Source organism: Macrosteles quadrilineatus, unplaced genomic scaffold, assembly GCF_028750875.1.
Source record: "Macrosteles quadrilineatus isolate MER2022 unplaced genomic scaffold, UCM_ALF_1.0 Scaffold_5__1_contigs__length_97177068, whole genome shotgun sequence".
Lineage (NCBI taxonomy): Eukaryota > Metazoa > Arthropoda > Insecta > Hemiptera > Cicadellidae > Macrosteles > Macrosteles quadrilineatus.
In genome coordinates, this window is record NW_026542598.1 from 75,622,134 (window position 1) to 75,642,081 (window position 19,948).

The 19,948-nt window shown below is 34.4% G+C and overlaps 1 protein-coding gene across 1 annotated transcript in view; it reads right to left on the reverse strand.

Annotated features, from left to right (window-relative positions):
- LOC128995094 (uncharacterized) overlaps window positions 1-19,948 on the reverse strand; it is a 176,995-nt gene that overhangs the window by 75,758 nt on the left and 81,289 nt on the right. Inside the window, exon 3 of the mRNA XM_054419984.1 lies at window positions 103-222. Coding sequence (XP_054275959.1) covers window positions 103-222 — 120 coding nt within the window. The remainder of the gene's footprint in view (window positions 1-102; window positions 223-19,948) is intronic.

The following is a 19,948-nucleotide window of genomic DNA, read 5'->3' on the forward strand; positions in this document are numbered from 1 at the left end:
AACGCATCTACAAGGCTGTATCACAGACAAGGGCAACAATATTCCATTTGTCTATAGTCTTTTGTAAATTTTATTAAAGGGTTAGTATTTTGGGTTACTTACTGGCTCGCGTAGTCCGGATCATCAACATCCGGTGTAGGACTGACTTCCGGTTCCTCCTGGACGGGGATCTCGTAGATCTGGGTCTCTACCATGGAGCCCTTGGAGCTGCCGAACGACACCCTGCAACATACCGTACTATAAGCAAAGGACCTCATAATATCATATAACCATAGACAAAAAGAATTAAATATAGACCGTCAGGTGTGCTGCGGTTATTATAGGTTCTGGCGCACACCGCAGGGAGCGCCATGTAGTTACGGCATACGCGCTACGTAACTACACGGCACTCCCAGCGGTGTGCGCCAGAACCTGTGATAACCATGGTAACCACAGCACGGCTGACAGTATACATTTTTAATTCTTTTTGACTATGACATAATGCTCGCACTAATAAGAAGGTTGCTAGTTCGATCCTGATAAAAGTCCGTAGCTTTTGATGGTTCGAAGCTAGACCCAACTTGTATTCACCTTGGTTATTGGGCTCTTAATTTATAGTACTGGCTTAAAAAAACATTTTGCATCCATCTAAAAATATGTTGTGTGAAATAATCTAAATACTTATTATGACTTGTCTTTGTAATAACGTAGGTACTTTAATTTTTGACACATGCTTGAACCGAAATAGTAAGGGGTGGGACCAAAACCGTAGAAATTACTGAGGATCTGGAAAATTTGGAACAAGATCTTCAGAGGGGGTTTAGGGACTCTCCATAGTGAATTTTTGTATTTGTACAGGAATTAAAGCAACAATTTATATTTTTAAAGTTTTCCCTTTACATCCACCAAATCGACGTTAATTGAATGGATCTATTTTGTTTTGTAAATGGTAAAGTGGTATACAGTATTTTTACCCATTGGATCTGCCACATCAGTGATAAAAATTGGCCATTAGCACAATCCTAGAAATTAGGAATAACTACAATATAAACGGAAACCATTTCTCGAGTTTAACTTCGTTCCTTCGTTTCCTGCTACTGTACACACAGTACAGTATTTTTTTAGAAATTATGTTAACATTCATTCATGTATCAAAATAGCTCATAATATATTTTCTGGAGTTTTTTTGTTTCGTTGTTATTAAGGTACTCGTCCTGATTCAATTACGCTCATTTGCATAGTCTCGATCAAGCTTAGCAACCGTTAAACGGTTGCATTAGGTAATTTCAACGCACTTAATAAACATTCCATTTTTGTGCAAACTCATGATTGGTTCACACAATGGTATTCATTGGTTGTGTATTTCAATACAAGAGCTATATACTACATATCCTACCAGGACAAATTAATAATAAAGTAAAGTTAACTTGAGCTTGGTCTGTGTGTATTGCATGCCCATCTACAAATACCAGTTACCGACGTAGCTTAGCTCCTAGCGCTGCCGCGGCGGTTGGTCGAACTACAACGACATCAGAACTACACAGTACGTGTCCAACCATAAGTTATTTTACCGATCTCTTGAAACTGTTGTTTTTTTTTTAACTTAAAATATCATATATCATCTTTATGGAAAATTAGCTTTTAAAGTTAATTTATCAACAAAACATAATGTTCCCCAAAATATACTTTAAATACTTTTCTTTGAAATGGCGACTATACAAAGTAGGTATTTTAAGCCAAGTATGAATGGAGATGAGTGTATGATGAGTGGCGCGATCTTCTAGTCTTGTTAGTGACTAAGGCCGACATATTCCTTAGACACAGCTGTTAATTAATAGCCCATACAGCTAATGGAGACTAATATAAGGGACCTACAGTTTATAGTGGAATCCGAACCACTTTTTTCCTTGGTATATACGAATTGGTCTAATTATCAGGATAGTACTGCGGATAGTCGTATACATATAAGAGCACAACTGAATCAAAATATTCTTTAAAAGAAATCATATGTTTGAAGAATACAGCTAGGAAAGAGCATTAATTTGAATTATATTATGAATGAATCAAAACAATTAAGGTATATCTTATACATTTTTTTTTGTTAAATTTACTGGTTCTGTGATCTTATCGACCCGACCCGTTTGTACTTTAGAGTTCTCCTATGAAGACACAGAATGCGCGCCAGTCTCTGTAGTTATAGTTAGCATGTAATGGCAAACAGGAATCGAAAGGTATTGGTATTGCACGAAAAACTTACATTCACTGTGTTATAGTATTAAAGTATTACATTCAAACACTTTGGATGTTCAAAAATTATGAAAAGTAGCTATTTGAATTTGGCAAATGCGGTTCTAATTTATTACCAACACTGAACTTACAGGCTCATATAGGAAACGTCTAACATACGACTGATTTTTCCTTTGCAATAGATTGAGTAGAACTAATACATCTAAGTACAGAAAGAAAACAATTCCAAATCCGTTAGATACATCAAGTGTGCAAGTAGTTTGTTTACGCTGTTAAATAGGCCTACCTAGTAATAAAGATACACTGTCATGATTTAACATAAGTCATACTTCAAATGGCAAACCGTCTAGCTGTCTTAAGTCATTTAAAAACCCCTTCCCGAAACTACAGCTGTGTTCTATTTTAACCTTCAAAAATGTATCTAAAAATACAGATTTGTCGACAACTCAATTGACTAAATGGTACCACATTGTGTAAAAATTCCAACTTGTGTTCTCAGACTTCACATTAAATCAACATCAATATACTTATTGTCTATGAAATTAGACTTTACATCAGTTTAGCAGAATGCCTTCAATTACTAAATTAAACTAATTAACACCCTAAATCAAATCTAAAGATCTGAAGTTTTGTTACAATAATGTAATAGCAAGTATAAAAATAACACCATTTACATAAAAATTTTAGATACTAAGTAGAAGAAACAACGTACGTTTGTAGTCAGACGTTGAGTTGCACACACGACTGAGAGTTTACATCTTGAGTCATAGTGATCAGCTGATTCTATTTAAACAGCTGTTTTGCATTCGACCCGGTTTTACGGTTATGTCGCAATAGAAGAACTTGGGTTCTGCTTCTCTGAAGAATTACGATTTGGTCGTAAGATTTGCGGAAGAATGACTGCTAATGATATTTATTTTAGTAATATAAACTAGAAATTGCTTTTAAATAATTTTTATAAGATTTACTCTGATAAGAATAATTTATTTTAATTTTAATCTAACTCTCAAAGACAAACAGGAGCGACGTATTGTAAACAAATGTCTGGCAATAAGTAATTTGTTGCAATAATAGATGTGTTAGATAAAAACTTCCGTAAAATGATAAATTGTTATTAGTATTTACAAGCCCTAATTATAAGTTTTTAACAGTAATAATTAAGTAAGATATAATTTTAAAAATCGTGTCTACCATGTAATTTCTAACAAAATGGTAGTACTACTCTAGGAGGATTAAACAAACATAAGTCTAGTACACATTATTTTTTAAAATAATGAATAACTTTATTGTTTTGCAGATAGTGTACTGCTGGAATATTTTCACGAATAAAGTAATGGACAAAACATTATTTTAAGAAATAATAGACCAAAGGAACACTACTGTGATTAATAGTAGACTACCTCTATGGTTTTCGGATACTCACGTTATTCATATAATACTTGTCTACTATATTATTTTCAAACACATTGGGTAATCAAACTATTTTCGTAAATAAATTAAAATAGCTCTCAAATTATTATCACAACTACTAGACTACTATATCGTTTTCAAAAACCAATGAACCCCTACCCCCTTCTATGTTCTTCTTAGATAACTAACACCGTCATGATTAAGTCGTAGATTTTACAGTCCGATCACTAAACTAAGTACGCACTCTGTACGTGTACCTACTGCCAAGAAGTACCTAGGTACCAACCGGAAGGACGATAACCTCTCGCCATAGAGGAAGTTGCAGATCGCACCGTGATTTGCATGCATACACTACACAATGTATAATGTGAGACAGGTTCAGTCTTATTTGGTCATGAGCATTGATTATGTATACTCAGTAGGTGTATAACCAAAGTCATGAGGATTGTGATGTTGATAAGTTGTGAAGTTTCTAACGACAAAAGGTACAATAATTGGATTCTATAAAGAATAATTGTAAAGCCTCCCACTATTCTGTTTTGCCGGGCTAGAAATAAATTCCGCGACCGTATGAGTATTTAGTGTTATTTAGTACTAGTATTTTAATTAGTTACCATTGTTAGCATAACGATACAGAATGAAGAGGGGCCATTATTGTTCTGTGATAGTAGTTAAACCAATTTTAAGGAACCGGAGATGGTAATATTTGTGGCTATTAATGAACAAAACAGACATCCTCGACCTCGTAAAATGTTTAGGAAATTTAAGCATAAGGATGCACACCGTTGAAAAAATTTGTAACTACTGTATAGCACGTACTAATATCGACTGCTAAATGTAGGCCTATATACAAACTTTTTACTCATGACAAACCGTAAGGACGCTTTCCGAAAATAGTAATTTATGACCTGTTCTATATACCTACCTTATTAAGTTTCATAGTCTAAAATACTAAAGGAGAATATAGTATTTTGAGAGTTCCAAAATTTGAGAATGACTCATTCCACTGTAATTGAATAGTAAGAAACTAGACATCTGGCTCATGGTAATTTTAAATCATAGTGTATTCAAGTATTTAAAGTCAACCTGGGATTTTGATTGTTAATTAGCCAAATTGTGATACACAGTTTATTTCATACTTCTGGTTGTGCAATGGTCATTAATGACAATTTAAAATGTTCTATCTCTTGATATACTGAAAGTATAGATTGCATTTTTGGGTTGAATACATTGCGAGAGGCTCATTTCAATGTATTTAAATAAAACAAATATCAATATAAAATCTAGATCATGGTGTGAGTACTTCAAGTTAACAGTTATCTTTATTCATAACTAACGAAATTACATTAAACACTTTTCTGAGAAGCATACTGTTACGCAATAGTAGTTCACAATTCACAATGCAGAATGCAGTCGTGTTGCACCCTTGCTGCAGAGGGTGGTGCTGCAACCCCTATTTGACCAATCGATGATGTGACCTTCACCCACTGACCTACCTCACCCCCATACCTCCACAGCTGGTCTAGTATTGTATTTTTCATGGGCTATATAGTTAAGTGACACGTCAGGCTGCATGTAGACTATCTAATGGGTCATCTGTGGCTGAATGAGGTAACTATTTACACAAAATGCCATATTTAACACCTATATAAAACTAGGTAAGTAGGATTGCACCCATAATTAGTCAGATAGCTCCACGAATATTAAGACAGAAACCGGTATGGATCATAAACATAAACAAATGACGTAACTGGCCGGAATCCTATACCTTTTACTCTTATGGTTTAGGCAGTTCCATTTGAGCAATGTTAAATGTGATGTTTACTTTCAGGCAAGTAACATAATTTGTTAATGTTTATGTTCCATACCGGGTCTGTTATAGTATTTGTGGATAACTCCCTCTTATCCGGATACCTTTTAACCGGACATCGGTTTAACCGGACTACACTTGGTGGAAGTGACATCTTTTCCCGTCCTATAGTGTTTATCAGCGCGTCGGTTCGGTTTAAACCATCAACGGACTAGATCGCCAGAAAGTGGTGGTACTGTAGTAAAATAAATTTTCTCGTGGGAAAGATATAAGACCACGTGTCTAGTTTTACTTTTTTTATGTAATAATCACTATTGGCATTGACTTTATATCTACGTCTAGATATAAAGTCAATGCTATTGGCATGTACTATGCAATTGACTGACGTTCCTAATTTAACTTAACGCGTTTTAGAGAACGTCAGTTTAACCGGAAAATTGCTATTCGGACTGGCTTCATCATTAGGAGACCCGGATTAGACACATTCTACAGTAGTATTATATATTTAATACATATATTTATCTCCCAAACTAAATAAGATTGTTTTACTCGCAAATTATTTATTAACCAGAATAACATGTGGGATACTATTTCTTCAGACAGTTATTTAGTGAATATACTGAAACATTTTGTGTTTCTTCTTCTACCCCATTCTACTACTGGTATTTTCCCCATTTTTTGTAAGAGGATAGTCCAAACTCTGGTCTTGTTACTATCTAACGTCAATCTTTTTTGAGATAGAATCATTGATGGATAGTCAATGACAAAATGGCATCCAGATCCCGAACGAGCGAAGCGACCTTCAACCACTGAGACTATACAGTTTAAAAATACGACATTTATAGACTGTTTATCAGGAGGTCAACGAGTGATTTTGTTACACACAAATTTAGAGTATCCTAAACAATATCTCTTTTGGAATTTTCCAAAAAAGGTAAATTTTCATACGGTCAGAGTTAAAAAAACCATTCAAACTGTCCAACAAACTTGGTGCGTTTAAACTGTAACTCTTTCCAGTTTGGACCACCCAGTGTGACAAACAAACAAAAGTACACTCTTGTAACTAGACAACTAGACCTCCCACATGGTGCAAGGGCATTGGCGAGAATGAAACAATGCTCAAGTCACACGAGTACAGTGTTATTCAAGGGCAGTGCCTACATTAACACGTGTTTCTAAAACTTCCCACAGATTAGACACTGATAACCCACGCAATGCTCAAAGGTGTTAACACGTTTTGGGCGAAAAATCAGACTAGTCCCTAATTTATGCTTATTTATAGGCTACTCTTTAATCTGTCAACGTATAAGTTAATTTGTTATAGAAAATATGATTACCATGAAACTTGGTAAGACAAAACTATTTTTAAAACATGTTATACTGTTGGAAAATGATATTAATTTCTAAAAGCTACTGCAACCTTTGACATAAATGTTCAACCTGATTCGATTTCTTTAAGACAGCGATGTACAAACCCGTTTTACCTATTTTAAAATACTTGAAGTAATATTAGATAATTAGTATAGAATAAATTATTTCAAGATGGTGTTGTAATGAGTCTTGTATTGAGAACAATGTTTTGATAATCTCAATAGTAAAAACATCAGGAATAATAAATATTTAAAATAGCATATGATTGTTGAGGAATGGAAATAAAAAATATATAACACCTATTAAAGTGTTTAGGATAAAAATTAACGTAATTGAATTGAACACAATAGCTGCAGTAAATTATTCGCAATTGTTTTATCAATTGTATAAATTATTTAAGATGGGGATACCACTATGTGCGTATTTTTATCCAAATGTGAGTGAAGGATGAGTGTAGGTTGAGTGGCGAAATCTTGTAGTCTTGTTAGTGACTAAGGCCGACATGTTCTTTAGACACAGCTGTTAATTAATAGCCCATACAGCCAATGGCAACAAAGGTACCTACAGTTTATAGTGACATCTATAAGTATAAAAGAGGATGATTGTATATATATATATATTTGGCAGTGATAAACTCAGACACCGCTGAACCGATTGCCACGAAACTTGGTACATACGTGTAGAATTTCATGGAATAGGTTTATACACCATCAATTTCGTGATCCGTCCAATCGGCTCCGCCCCAGTGGCTCTGGAGTTTCCCATGTTAACCTTATGAGAAATGGAATTAATGAATCTTAACAGCTGTTTCAATTAAACAAGTTGGTTCTGTTCTATGATGTTCAATAGCATTAAAGTTACAAGGATTACCAACAGGGTGCAGCACTATTATTTCTTTTACATTTATGACAACATCTAATTTGCAACCAAAAGGTGAGTGAGCATAGCGAACGAACTTCAACCTGGAGGCGAGTTAGCGTAGTGAACGAGCTCCAACCTAAAGGTGAGTGAGCGTAGCGAACGAGCTCCAACCTAAAGGTGAGTGAGCGTAGCGAACGAACTTCAACCAGAAGGTGATTGAGCCATGCGAACGAGATCATCTTGAAAATTAAGAAGTTTAAACGGGGCAAAGCCAGCGGGTTACAGCTAGTACTGCAATATATAGTTTAACCAAGCTAAGCCAAAAGGACAACTTTTTGTTATTTGGAAACCAAGAGATAAATTATACATGAGTCTATGTATAAGCTAGAGGATTATTTAACAAAATTAATAAAAATAGTGGCTACTAACAGGTAGCTTAAATAGATTAGATGTCTACCCTAGTATGTGCTAGTATTCAAAAGTCATTTGGTCACTCAATTACACAAATCATTCTACAGTATTTACAATACAATCTGAAAGATAAATATTCCTTCAATCTCCGCTTTAAGTTTCACAAAGGTCTCGTTCATTATTATTCTGGGGAAAACAAAAGGGATTCACACAACTTTCAAAGAATTGTAAGGACGTAAATTACTAAGCCTAGAAGATTAATCTTCCAAACTGATACGGGTGACGGTAAAAGTAGCCCCAAGATATGCCGACAGTTTGTTCAGACTAAAATATCTTAAACGCTCGGATACGGTGTGTTTATGAGACAGCTTCCAAGCCTAGAAAGGGCAATTTAAACGCTATAGTGCTCACGTTCCAGAAAACGTAGGCCTATACCTATTGTCTTTCAGTTATTATGTTTAAGGGACTTTAATACGCCCAATTTGGCCTTCGATTTAAGCCTTACACACCGAGCATCTTGCTTCATCCCAGTTGTGCCAAAAGATAAATTCTAAAGTTCAGAAGATTTCTGCGCCAGAGGTGCCAATTGTAAGCGGCGTACTGGTGCACACATTACGTATGAAATTTAACTTATATTTTGTTAGAGTCAAATTTTGAAAGTTGCCTCTTAAAATAATTTTATAAGGTGACAGCTTATAGGTTAGCTTCGGTCTGTGACAAATTCAATCATCGAAAACAAGCTAACAGATTTTTTAAAGTTTAATGAAACCTTTTGAAATATAAGTTGCTTGTAATACTCGGAAAATAAACAAAAATAATGTATGCAGCTTTAACGATACAACCCAAAGTAACAGGTTCGAATCTCATTTATCACCAATAAATTTCAAAGTTTTCTACGTGATAGTAACGTAACGGTTCGAAACTTAACTGTAGGTAAACCTATTTGGGGAAAGGGTATTTTAGGCGAACCTGACTTTCTCTGTATTCCAAAAGCCCTCTTCATTGAAAGCCATGGAAAAAATTACTTCAACATGACTTCTTTGAAGCGATTAATTCCTTTTACTTGTATACACCATTTATGATTTTAAAAAATGCATCGTTTATATGTCCTTAATATACTATTAAACATCTCTCTGATTCTAACCTAAAATGACGATTACATTTACTTTGTAGACAAAGTTTGTAATTCTTGTTCAATCAAAGCTAGAGATATACATTGGCAGTAAACAAAGCAGACAGGCTGGTAAACAATAAACACATGGCAGAAGCAAAGGAGTGCTGAAAACTCAGGGCTACACGGTCGTGTAAACACTAACAACAATTCAATGACGTGTTACTGCAAAATTCTTGAATTAGATCATATGTTAAACAAACTCTTTACATATCATGATCAGCTGATGAATATTTTAAGTTCTGGCATAAACTTACCAACACAAGTAGACTTTTTTCCCATTGTAAGTTTTGAAGCTGGTTTTAGTTCATGTCCGGTGACACTGATCGCTAGTGTCGATGAGATTTTGTTTATATTATTTTAGGCTTAATTTCATGATTTGTGCTTTAATGTTTGGTTATATAACTAGGGGACGAGTTATTGTTTATGATAAGATTGCTTTATTTGGTTAAACGAGGTTTTAAATTACTGAAATGACAAGAAACAAATTGTAAACAAAACACGACCTCTACAGTGCACAGGACAGAACTAACAATGAAATTGGCTTCATCTGTTCCACGATGAGAAATCTACTAATGGCATTGACTATGTATACCTACAGTAGGTATATATAGTCAATGGTTTTATCTGTGGTTCTGGTTTGCGTAGGGGGTTCTGTTGTTTTTTATTTCAATTTCGCTATTTCATCACTTTTAAAACTATCTAAACCAAATCAAACTGTATATTTATGAGGGATTGATTTTCTTAAAGCAGTATAACCTAAATAGTAAAGCACAAAACGTACTTAGATGTTTCGAATCTACATAATGAATTGATACACTAAGTGAATTAGCAAGAAGCAATCTTACTGATTGGTTGAGACTATAACTAAGTGGATAAATTTAATCAAGTATAGTCGTTTATAAATTGCTGTATAGCTTAAGATATTTTTATTTATTTGATATAATGTAAATTAAAACCTAATAAGCTTGCGTTGTTATTTCTTTACTATTTTAGGCAAATAAAACATATTTGTATCGATTGGTAGTCTTGAGTTGTCCCTACTCTATACCACACTGGGCCTCCCTGTGACTATACTTAGCACAATTAATTAGAAGAACACGTTTATATTTTTACAAGGTCCAAATTGATTAGACTATTTATAAGATGTTAAAAGGTCAACAACCATTTTCAACAACAAATCTACTTCGGACTAAGCAGGTCTCCGGATAACTTGTTATATATATATATAGGTAAAAAGTCACGGGTGAATAAAATGATTTGAACCCGAGTCACAAGAACCGAATTTCCGCACCTTACTACTAGAGCAGCCGCCCCCTTAAAATATATACTTTATACAATATATGCTTTTCTATATAAAAATTTTTAATGCGTCCAAGGGTTTTAATATAAAATAATGGTATTCATCACCAACCCTCAAAGCCTACTGAAACTAGGATATAGACCGATACGAGAATGCAATAAACGTTTATTAACAAAATTATTCCTCGATATGTTAGGATCTAAGGATTATAAGGAGCTAAACGGAAGTTATTGCTCAATATTTGGGCAATTCTGGGGTTCGACCCTTCGGCTTGTGAGCATTTATGTCTGAGCTGACCCCAACCCCCCCCCCTTCAGCCCTCGGCAATATGGCAGATAGTTACGTCCTTGTGTAACCATTTGCTGCTTTTCAAACCATCCCAGCTCCTTTCATTACACCGGCTTTTCACTGGATGCGATTTATTGTTTTAATAACCTCTCCAAGCTTAGTTTTCATCCAGTGGCTTTGCTGTGTTTTAATGATGATTAACCTCTTTACAAAACACGGGGCGTATTTTTATAATTCACCCCTCATTAACATAGACAGTGATGTAGTGTTGCGTGATTTAAATTTTAAATACTTTATGCGGTTCTAAATTTAGTTTACACTGATTCGCTAATTATATACTTTAACCATCTATTAGAAAAAATACTGGAAAATACATTTCTATCAACAATGACCTTACAGATAAGTTAGAAAATAACTATTTGAATTTATATATTATTTTAATAACTATATAAGATTCAACGTCAAAGAAGTACAGTAATATAAAATATCAACGTTTAAATGGTACACTGTTCTCCATTACCTTACGATATTCCTTTATTTTTAAATGATAAATAATTAAAACAACAAGGTCATTCTAACCTTAATTAAGCATACTGATTGCCCAGCTTAATAATTATTGAACCAGTCACTTGGGTAAACGCTTTGGACGACAGCGTTTTAGAAATAAAAGTACAAACTGTCACTTAAAGGGGTGCGAAAACATTAACGCTCATATTGTTTCGCCGCTGAGGACTCTTAAGAGCTTTCAACAAAATTAAATCGTCTCTAACAAACCAAGGCTTACTTTGTATAAAATCACATTTGAAGGTTTTTGGGGAGTTTGTTAAATACCCCTATTAATTTTAATGAATCTGCCAATTGTTTACATAGTGGCTCAGTGCAGATACGTTTAATTTTGTTGACGACACTCTAATTACTTAAGTATGATATAGCGAAAAGTGTCACAAATGTGTAAAATAATTAAATTGTCAATTACAAACTAGAACTTGCAGTTGTTAGAAGCACAGTTTCCGTGTAAAAGCCATAACATTTTGTTTTACAATTGTTAAATATCACTCACTTGTTAAATATTTATGATTAATGAAATCCCTTATGTTGCAAAGCCAAAGATCCAATTGTAACTGATTTTTTAGATGATATGACATATAACGCGTTCACACAGTTATAGACTGCTTGTATGACCAGTATATTGTGTGCATTGATTTTACAAAAACTGTTAATTCTGAGTTCTTGAACTATTGAATAAAGTTTACGAATTACTTCACAGTTGTAATTTGTACTTGAACAAAAGCTAGTGTTAGCTACAAGAAATGTGCTTCTAACGTGACGCTTATTCTATTGTTTACTTTTTCAACCGTAAGCTGAAAATTAGAGAAACGATACTATAAATGTAATATGAATCTTATAAAAAAATAATAGGGGAATTAACTGTTTTCATTTTAGAGCTACATTCTATAAACTACATAGCATTTTTCCGCATACAAAATAACCAACTGAAAATTCAACGTATTGAATGACGGCCAAATATTTTTCAAAATCGTTGTCAAAGTCGTTTTATATACTAAGGACATTTTATCGACGAGGGGTTGCTGGAGGGAAGCACAGAATGGGAGCATTCAACGAGTACAGAACAGCTGGTGGATTACAGGGTGGAGAAGGTAAAGCGGCAGAAATGAAGTGATTTTGATGGTCGACAGCACATTATCTCTATATACAGTATTTCTGCTTCATTTATTCAAACATAGAGTTGGAACTACTAAACCATTTGTGATCATTTCGGTTTGATGAAATAATGTGCGTTCTCATAAAATCATAATTTGTATATACATGTTTGAAGATTTACGTAATAATTAGATTTTAAATATTTATTTGAACCTTGTATGAGGAGTTGCTGCTAAAAAGTAGAATACAAATTTATGAATTGCGAGTCACTATTGGATCAAATGAAAGCATGGGCAGCTTTTAAGTTTAGGTTTCATAAACTTTATGTTTTAAACATATTTTTTGATAATTTATTTTATAAGCAATAACCAGTGTGCGGTAAAATAAGTTAACCTACAATATAAATCGTTTAAGTTAATACACTTTTTTTAATTTTTGGAGTAGGAGAATGATTGAAATTATTTTGATTCAGTAGAGTGATAAATGTCTAAAATGTGCTCTTTTTGTGGAGTGTTGATTCATACTGCTTCAAAAATGGCTATCCACGCACCAATTAACTAGTAAACAATGCGATTAAAATATCTCACCAGCCCAAACACTCACAATTTAAAGCCTAAAATAGATTTAAACTCTTTCGAGAAGAAGTATCAACATATTTTCAGACAGGATGTTTATGCGTGGCCATGTGCGAATCTTTCAAACTCAGACAACACTTGAGGTAACATATAGCTGAGGTTACAAAAAACAGACCACGCAGAAGACGTGAGCGAGCACGCGTTGGAGTAATACTTTCGATCTATCAACATTTAGGATCTAAAGTATAAAAAAATATGATAATTTTGCATTATTTTAATAGGACAAGAGATAATACAAAGAAGTAAAAACTCTACCAAAATTTTTACCCCTTAAACAATGTTGGGATCGAGCAAGTTATTCTTGTTTCCCACTAACATAACATTATATTGTGTGTTAAAGTACAATGTAAACTTGGAGATAATTTTGTAAACTTTGTTAAATAGTACGAGAACTCGGAACTAATAGTTTTTCCATAATCAATGGAACTTTCCGTGTATACTAAGGATGTTGAGTATTTATTATTCCTACTATCTAAATCCACAAATAAACTATCAAGGTTGAGGATGACAAGCCTAACCTAAATTAATAGCTTAGCCAAGCTGTAGGCGGCTGCTATTGTCTATTCTATTGTCATTCTCACACATTATACAGGACAGACCAGACTAGCTGTATATAGCTGTCTGAACGCGTTATATGTCATATAATCCAAAAAATTAGTTACAATCTTTGACTTTGCAACATCAGGGATTACATTAATAATAAATATTTAACAAAATGAGTAAGTTAAAAAATCCATATTACTAAAATTATGTTACTTCAAGCAACAGGTTACTTGAAAACCGCTCAACTTGATATGAATGTTCCTAGGAATCTTAACAGAGTGTACCGAGAATTGTTTCTATCATTATTAATCGTTGTACAATAAAGTACCTGGGGACCGAGCCGAAGTTTATTTCGATTGAAAAAACAATAAAAAGGACACTCACGTTTTATTAACAACTAACTAATTTTGGCATTAATTAAGTTTCAGTGGAATTTCAATTTATTATGATGGAAATTTTAACCTTGCAATCCTCAAGACATTAATTTATTTTACAGTTGATGAGATGTCGCTCGTCTATATTTGCATAAACATTGTTTTGACATTCTGTTTGAATTAAAATAGCTGACTACTTTGGGGATTAAGTTTTGGCAGGGGAGAGCCAAGTTAAATAATCAGTATTTGATCGGAACTTGGAACTATTTTCACCTATATCGAGTTACTTCAGTTTAATCTTTGCTCAATAGTAACAACTGACGTTTTTCCTTTTGTGCTGTATTTTGTAATGTGCTAGTATACTGTGGGTGGATGGCTTATTATCAACACATGTTACAATTTACAAGTCTTTGGTTTACTTTTAGCGAATTTCCCATATAGGGAATAAGCTATTACCGTAGTACTCATGGTAAGACCTGGACGCGGGACCGATTTTTTTTTTCATTTTGAGGTCCCTAGAGGCCAAAAACACCATCCGTTCAAATTCATATATATATATATATATTTATATATTTATATATATATATATATATATATATATATATATATATATGTGTGTCCGTCAGCACGATAACTCGAGCAAAAATGATCCGATTTTGATGAAATTTGGTACAAACGTGTAAACGTACGTTTATTCGAACGAGTTCACGATCCAGCATGATCGGACCATGGGAACGGGGGTTTACGGGGGGTTTTATGGTGTAAAAATAGGTTTTTCCCATTTTTGACCCAAAAAACATAAAATTTAGCAATTTCTTTCCAAACCATTTTGTAGAGCTTAAAAAAACAAATAATTTAGTATATTGAAGCGTTATTATGCGCCTAATGGTTACGGAGAAAATTCCAAAAAATTGTAAATTTAAAATTCCCATGTTATTCTTATGGAGAATAAGTAAACTGTTGTAGTTTGCTTGTTTGTGAACATATTTTGATCAAATTTGGAAAATGTTTTTATTTCTTACTAACTATTCACATTTTACAAAAAAAAAAAAAAAAACAGTTTTACCCTCCCTGATGCAGCAAACCTAAGTACTTGTTAAACTAATTCTATTTAAATCAAAAATAAATGTTATATTTTTAAGTAGACATTTCAGTATAAATCCAATCAGTCAAATGGAAATTCACTTAGTCTGCAGGTTTGCTGCGGCGGGGGTATTTTATTTCCTTGTTATTTTGGTCAACCAAAATGGTTACTTAGCTACCCATAAGGCTAATGTTCAAAAGTGTTGACTTTTAATTTAAAAATTTCACGTAATTAGATTTATGTTAGCAGTTTTAACTGAATTGAACACGTTTTTAGGCCAGAAATGTATTATTTACAACTTTTGAAGGGAATCGTCACAGCCGTTTTCGAGATCTTTGTACAAGCAAGCATACATACAAGCAAACATTGCTCATAAAAAGTATAGGACAAGCATGCACCAAGACACCAAACATGTTTTCATCTTCAACAACATGCAATCCACACTCTTTCCTAAGCAAGTATTTCTGTTCACTTATCTTCATTACAACGATTTGTTTGGGTGAGAAAATCAAACAGATGCTGAGCTACGTAAAGACTCACTTCTCAAAGCGCACAAATGAGCTGAGAAGCTTTAATAGATCAATTGATCTGTACAACTAACAAGGCCGTTTGATGAAGGAAGCAATAAAACGGCGATCAGTGATGGGAACGTCTGTAGCATGAGAGAAAGGGGTCTGAGACGATCATTTTCTAATCAATGTCTTTCTGAACAAATAGCGGTACAGCGAGAGATCTGCAACTTGTCTAATCAAAGTCCGTTTGTACTAAAAGAGTTAGATCTTCTACGATTATTTGTAATCAATGCACGTCTAAATAGCGTTCTAGGCTGGGATATTCTAAGACCAGATTCAAATTGCTGTTTGTATGTACGGTAAGGGCAATCTCCTATGAAATTTTAAGATCAAATTGTATTTGTACAAGTACTGGTATATGGGAGATCTAGGAGAATTTTCTAATCAATGTCCGAATACAAATAGCAGTACGTGGTGAGATGTACGATAATTTTCTAATCAATGGTCGTATGTGCGACTAGTGGTACTGGTGATATCTTCTACGATAATTTTCTAATCAATGGTCGTATGTGCGACTAGTGGTACTGGTGATATCTTCTACGATAATCTTATAATCAATGGTCGTGGTACTGGTGATATCTTCTCCGATAATTTTCTAATCAATGGTCGTATGTGCGACTAGTGGTACTGGGGATATCTTCTACGATAATCTTATAATCAATGGTCGTGGTACTGGTGATATCTTCTACGATAATTTTCTAATCAATGGTCGTATGTGCGACTAGTGGTACTGGGGATATCTTCTACGATAATCTTATAATCAATGGTCGTGGTACTGGTGATATCTTCTACGATAATTTTCTAATCAATGGTCGTATGTGCGACTAGTGGTACTGGTGATATCTTCTACGATAATTTTCTAATCAATGGTCGTATGTGCGACTAGTGGTACTGGTGATATCTTCTACGATAATCTTATAATCAATGGTCGTGGTACTGGTGATATCTTCTCCGATAATTTTCTAATCAATGGTCGTATGTGCGACTAGTGGTTCTGGCGATATCTTCTACGATAATCTTATAATCAATGGTCGTGGTACTGGTGATATCTTCTACGATAATTTTCTAATCAATGGTCGTATGTGCGACTAGTGGTACTGGGGATATCTTCTACGATAATCTTATAATCAATGGTCGTGGTACTGGCGATATCTTCTACGATAATCTTATAATCAATGGTCGTGGTACTGGTGATATCTTCTACGATAATTTTCTAATCAATGGTCGTATGTGCGACTAGTGGTACTAGTGATATAGTCTACGATAATTTTCTAATCAATGGTCGTCTGTGCGACTGTTGGTACTGGTGATATCTTCTACGATAAGTTTCTAATACATGGTCGTAATATCAAATACATATATCATTCAATGAACGTAAAAATGGTACATTGATTTATTGGTACGTGGTAGGCCTATATTGATACAACAAAACAAACAACATTGATTCCCAGAAAATCTCAACATTGTTGCCAGTAAGATTGTTGCAAAATATCGATATCGACAAGCATAGAGTAGGCGAGACACTATATCAACAACAGTTGCGAATGACAGTTTACAAACACAGTTCTTAAGACGGTTGGCACAGTCTATATTGCTGAACGCCGGCGCCAGAACTTTCTGCCAAGCAAGAGACACCAAACTCTTATGCAACCGAAAATAACTCAGTTTACTTTGCAATTGGGTCATGCAATCATTTAATTTAAATGCATGTGTTGAAATATTGAGCGAATTGACTTAAATAAGTCATGACTTCGTATCTATATTAGAAATTTGGTAAGAAACTGAGCTATATAGGCCTAGGTGGCTCTAATGAACAGTATCATTTTCAAGGAGTTGTTTTGTAAATAGTACCATTAAATTAATGCTTGTCTAGATAATTTAACAAATCGGGGCATCCTCTGCAGTACGCTTGGCAAGACGGTAGTCATTATCATACGAAGCACATATTTTGGTAACCCCTCGTGCATTTAATTCTTGAGCCTTGCAATTTTCAAAAATTGCACAGCGATTGCCTCTCTCCCTAATCAATCGAACTTGTTCACGTTCCAATCGTCAAGTAGGATGAACAAGGTCAAGATCGTGAGCTGACTCTCACAAACAATCCACGGTATTATCGGTTTGAACCTCATCACCAGGTGTGAGGGAAAGGGTAATCCATGCGTGGTAATATTGCGCTTGTACGGTTCAGCAGCTTTGGAGTACATAATTAGTCTATAGGTTTGCTATTGTTAAACTCTGTTTCATCGTTAACTTTCATACGTCCCTTATGAAATGTTTTGGCATTCAACAATCTAATGAAAGATGATTTGAAGAAACAGTTTCGTAGCTCAAATCAAATTAGCTCTTGTATCAATTATTTGACTGAAATGGGAATCGTATGTTTCAGTTTCATAGCCAATTATCTGATCCAAAACTTAATTTTACTGGCACTTTTTGAAAATTTTTGTTGAGTCACATCAGTTAATCAAAAGCAAACAAGTTGTTTTAAAAGACAAAGCCTTGCCTGACTTTTGGTTAAGTGAGTAACATTTTGTCTTCTACATTAGTATATGATTTGACGAATCATAAATTTTGAGGGCTCAAGATTTAATTTTCTTGATAGGCTAACCCTAGGAGGTACTGATGTTTCTTAAAGATTTGGACTGTTGCCAACAGCCTCCTAAATAACTTTCATTGTGTCTACCAATAGCACCCAAAAAAATTTCCCGGTGTTAATTTCCGGGTTTTCCTAATATCTCCGTTAAAAAATCGGTTTTACACAAAGCACAATGAAAAGTCTGACGTTTGTCAACAGCTCCCCGTGCTTCCCATTTATAAAAAAGTCAACAAGGTGAATGGAAATTATATGATTCAACACAGCTTCAGCTTCTGCTGGAGTAGACCGTGTTCGAATGTAATTTCGGAGACACAAGTGATTACATCAAGGCCATGGGATTTGTCGGGTCAGTAGTCACTGAGGACTCTTCCTTCTCCGAGGCGAAGTAATGGCTGTAGGAGAGCGGGACACGCCACGAATGCATGGCGAGCTTTCGAGGGCTATTAGAAAGGCCCAAGGGTTATTTCGTCCAAAAATAGCTTGGCTGAATGTCTTTTGAATGGCTGGAATTAGAAACTACTTTCATCGTGAAATTGGCACAGATCAAAACGGTAACAACAAAGAGATTGGTATTATCAATGAAGCAGTTATACACAAAATGTAGTCATTCTAAAAATTTTATGTTTTTAAATTAATTACTATTAAAGCTCTTTAAAATCATTCGACACTATTTATGATTGAATCTAAGTAATACCAATAAATTGTTAGTTTAAGCTCAGTTGCGATAACATGTTTCATTTTTTCTGACAAATTATTTGACTAAAGACTAACGTTTGTGGTACAGGCCAATAACAATTTCACTGAAACTTACTTTGTACCAAAAGCCTTTCTTCCTTATTCTGTGGCAGTAGTACTCACACCGAATAAGTAAAATACCGAGACTTGCCGCGAAGTCGAAGTTGGGTTTCAACTTTGTTCCAAAAATACGCAAAACCACCCAGAAAACTTTTAAGTTGAAACATAACTGAGGGTAGGTAAAGCACAGAATAATTGTGTGGCAGTGTATTCGTCTTTATTCAGTGTTTAGTCATTACTGTAAGTACTCCACACCAATGTTGCTGTTTGGTCGAGTTTATTCTCTAAGAAAATGATACACATTAATCTGATACGAATTTATGTTTACATTACCTTAAGCTTTTTTCAAGCTGTCTTACCGAAAGGCAATCACTATATACTTAATAATTTATCTATAACAGTAAAAACTAAATGTTACTCTATGTTTGTTTCGTCAAAAGCAAACATAAATGACTAATTATTTTCAAATCACATTAGAAAATCACGTACTGTTGTAAATTTTCTGTATCCTGAGCTGATAATTTATTTAATAAACCGTGAACATGGTGGATGCACGCTAATCGTGGTTGTTAAGCTACAATTCAGTGGCTCACACCATAAATGTAAAACAGCGATTGTTAGCCGAAAGAACAGCTGATGGGCGATAAAAAGGCGGTAATAATGGTCGGAGAAACGGAGGGAAACGCGCGTCCCTTGAGGTTTGGAACACAACCTTGACATTTGCAGCGGCCAATGAAACTCTAATGGCTTCCTTCTTTATAGTGAAATACTCCAACTCTGTGTGAAATGGTAAAATAGTTCGTGTCACTAATAGGATGAGTTGAATGCTTGTGAAT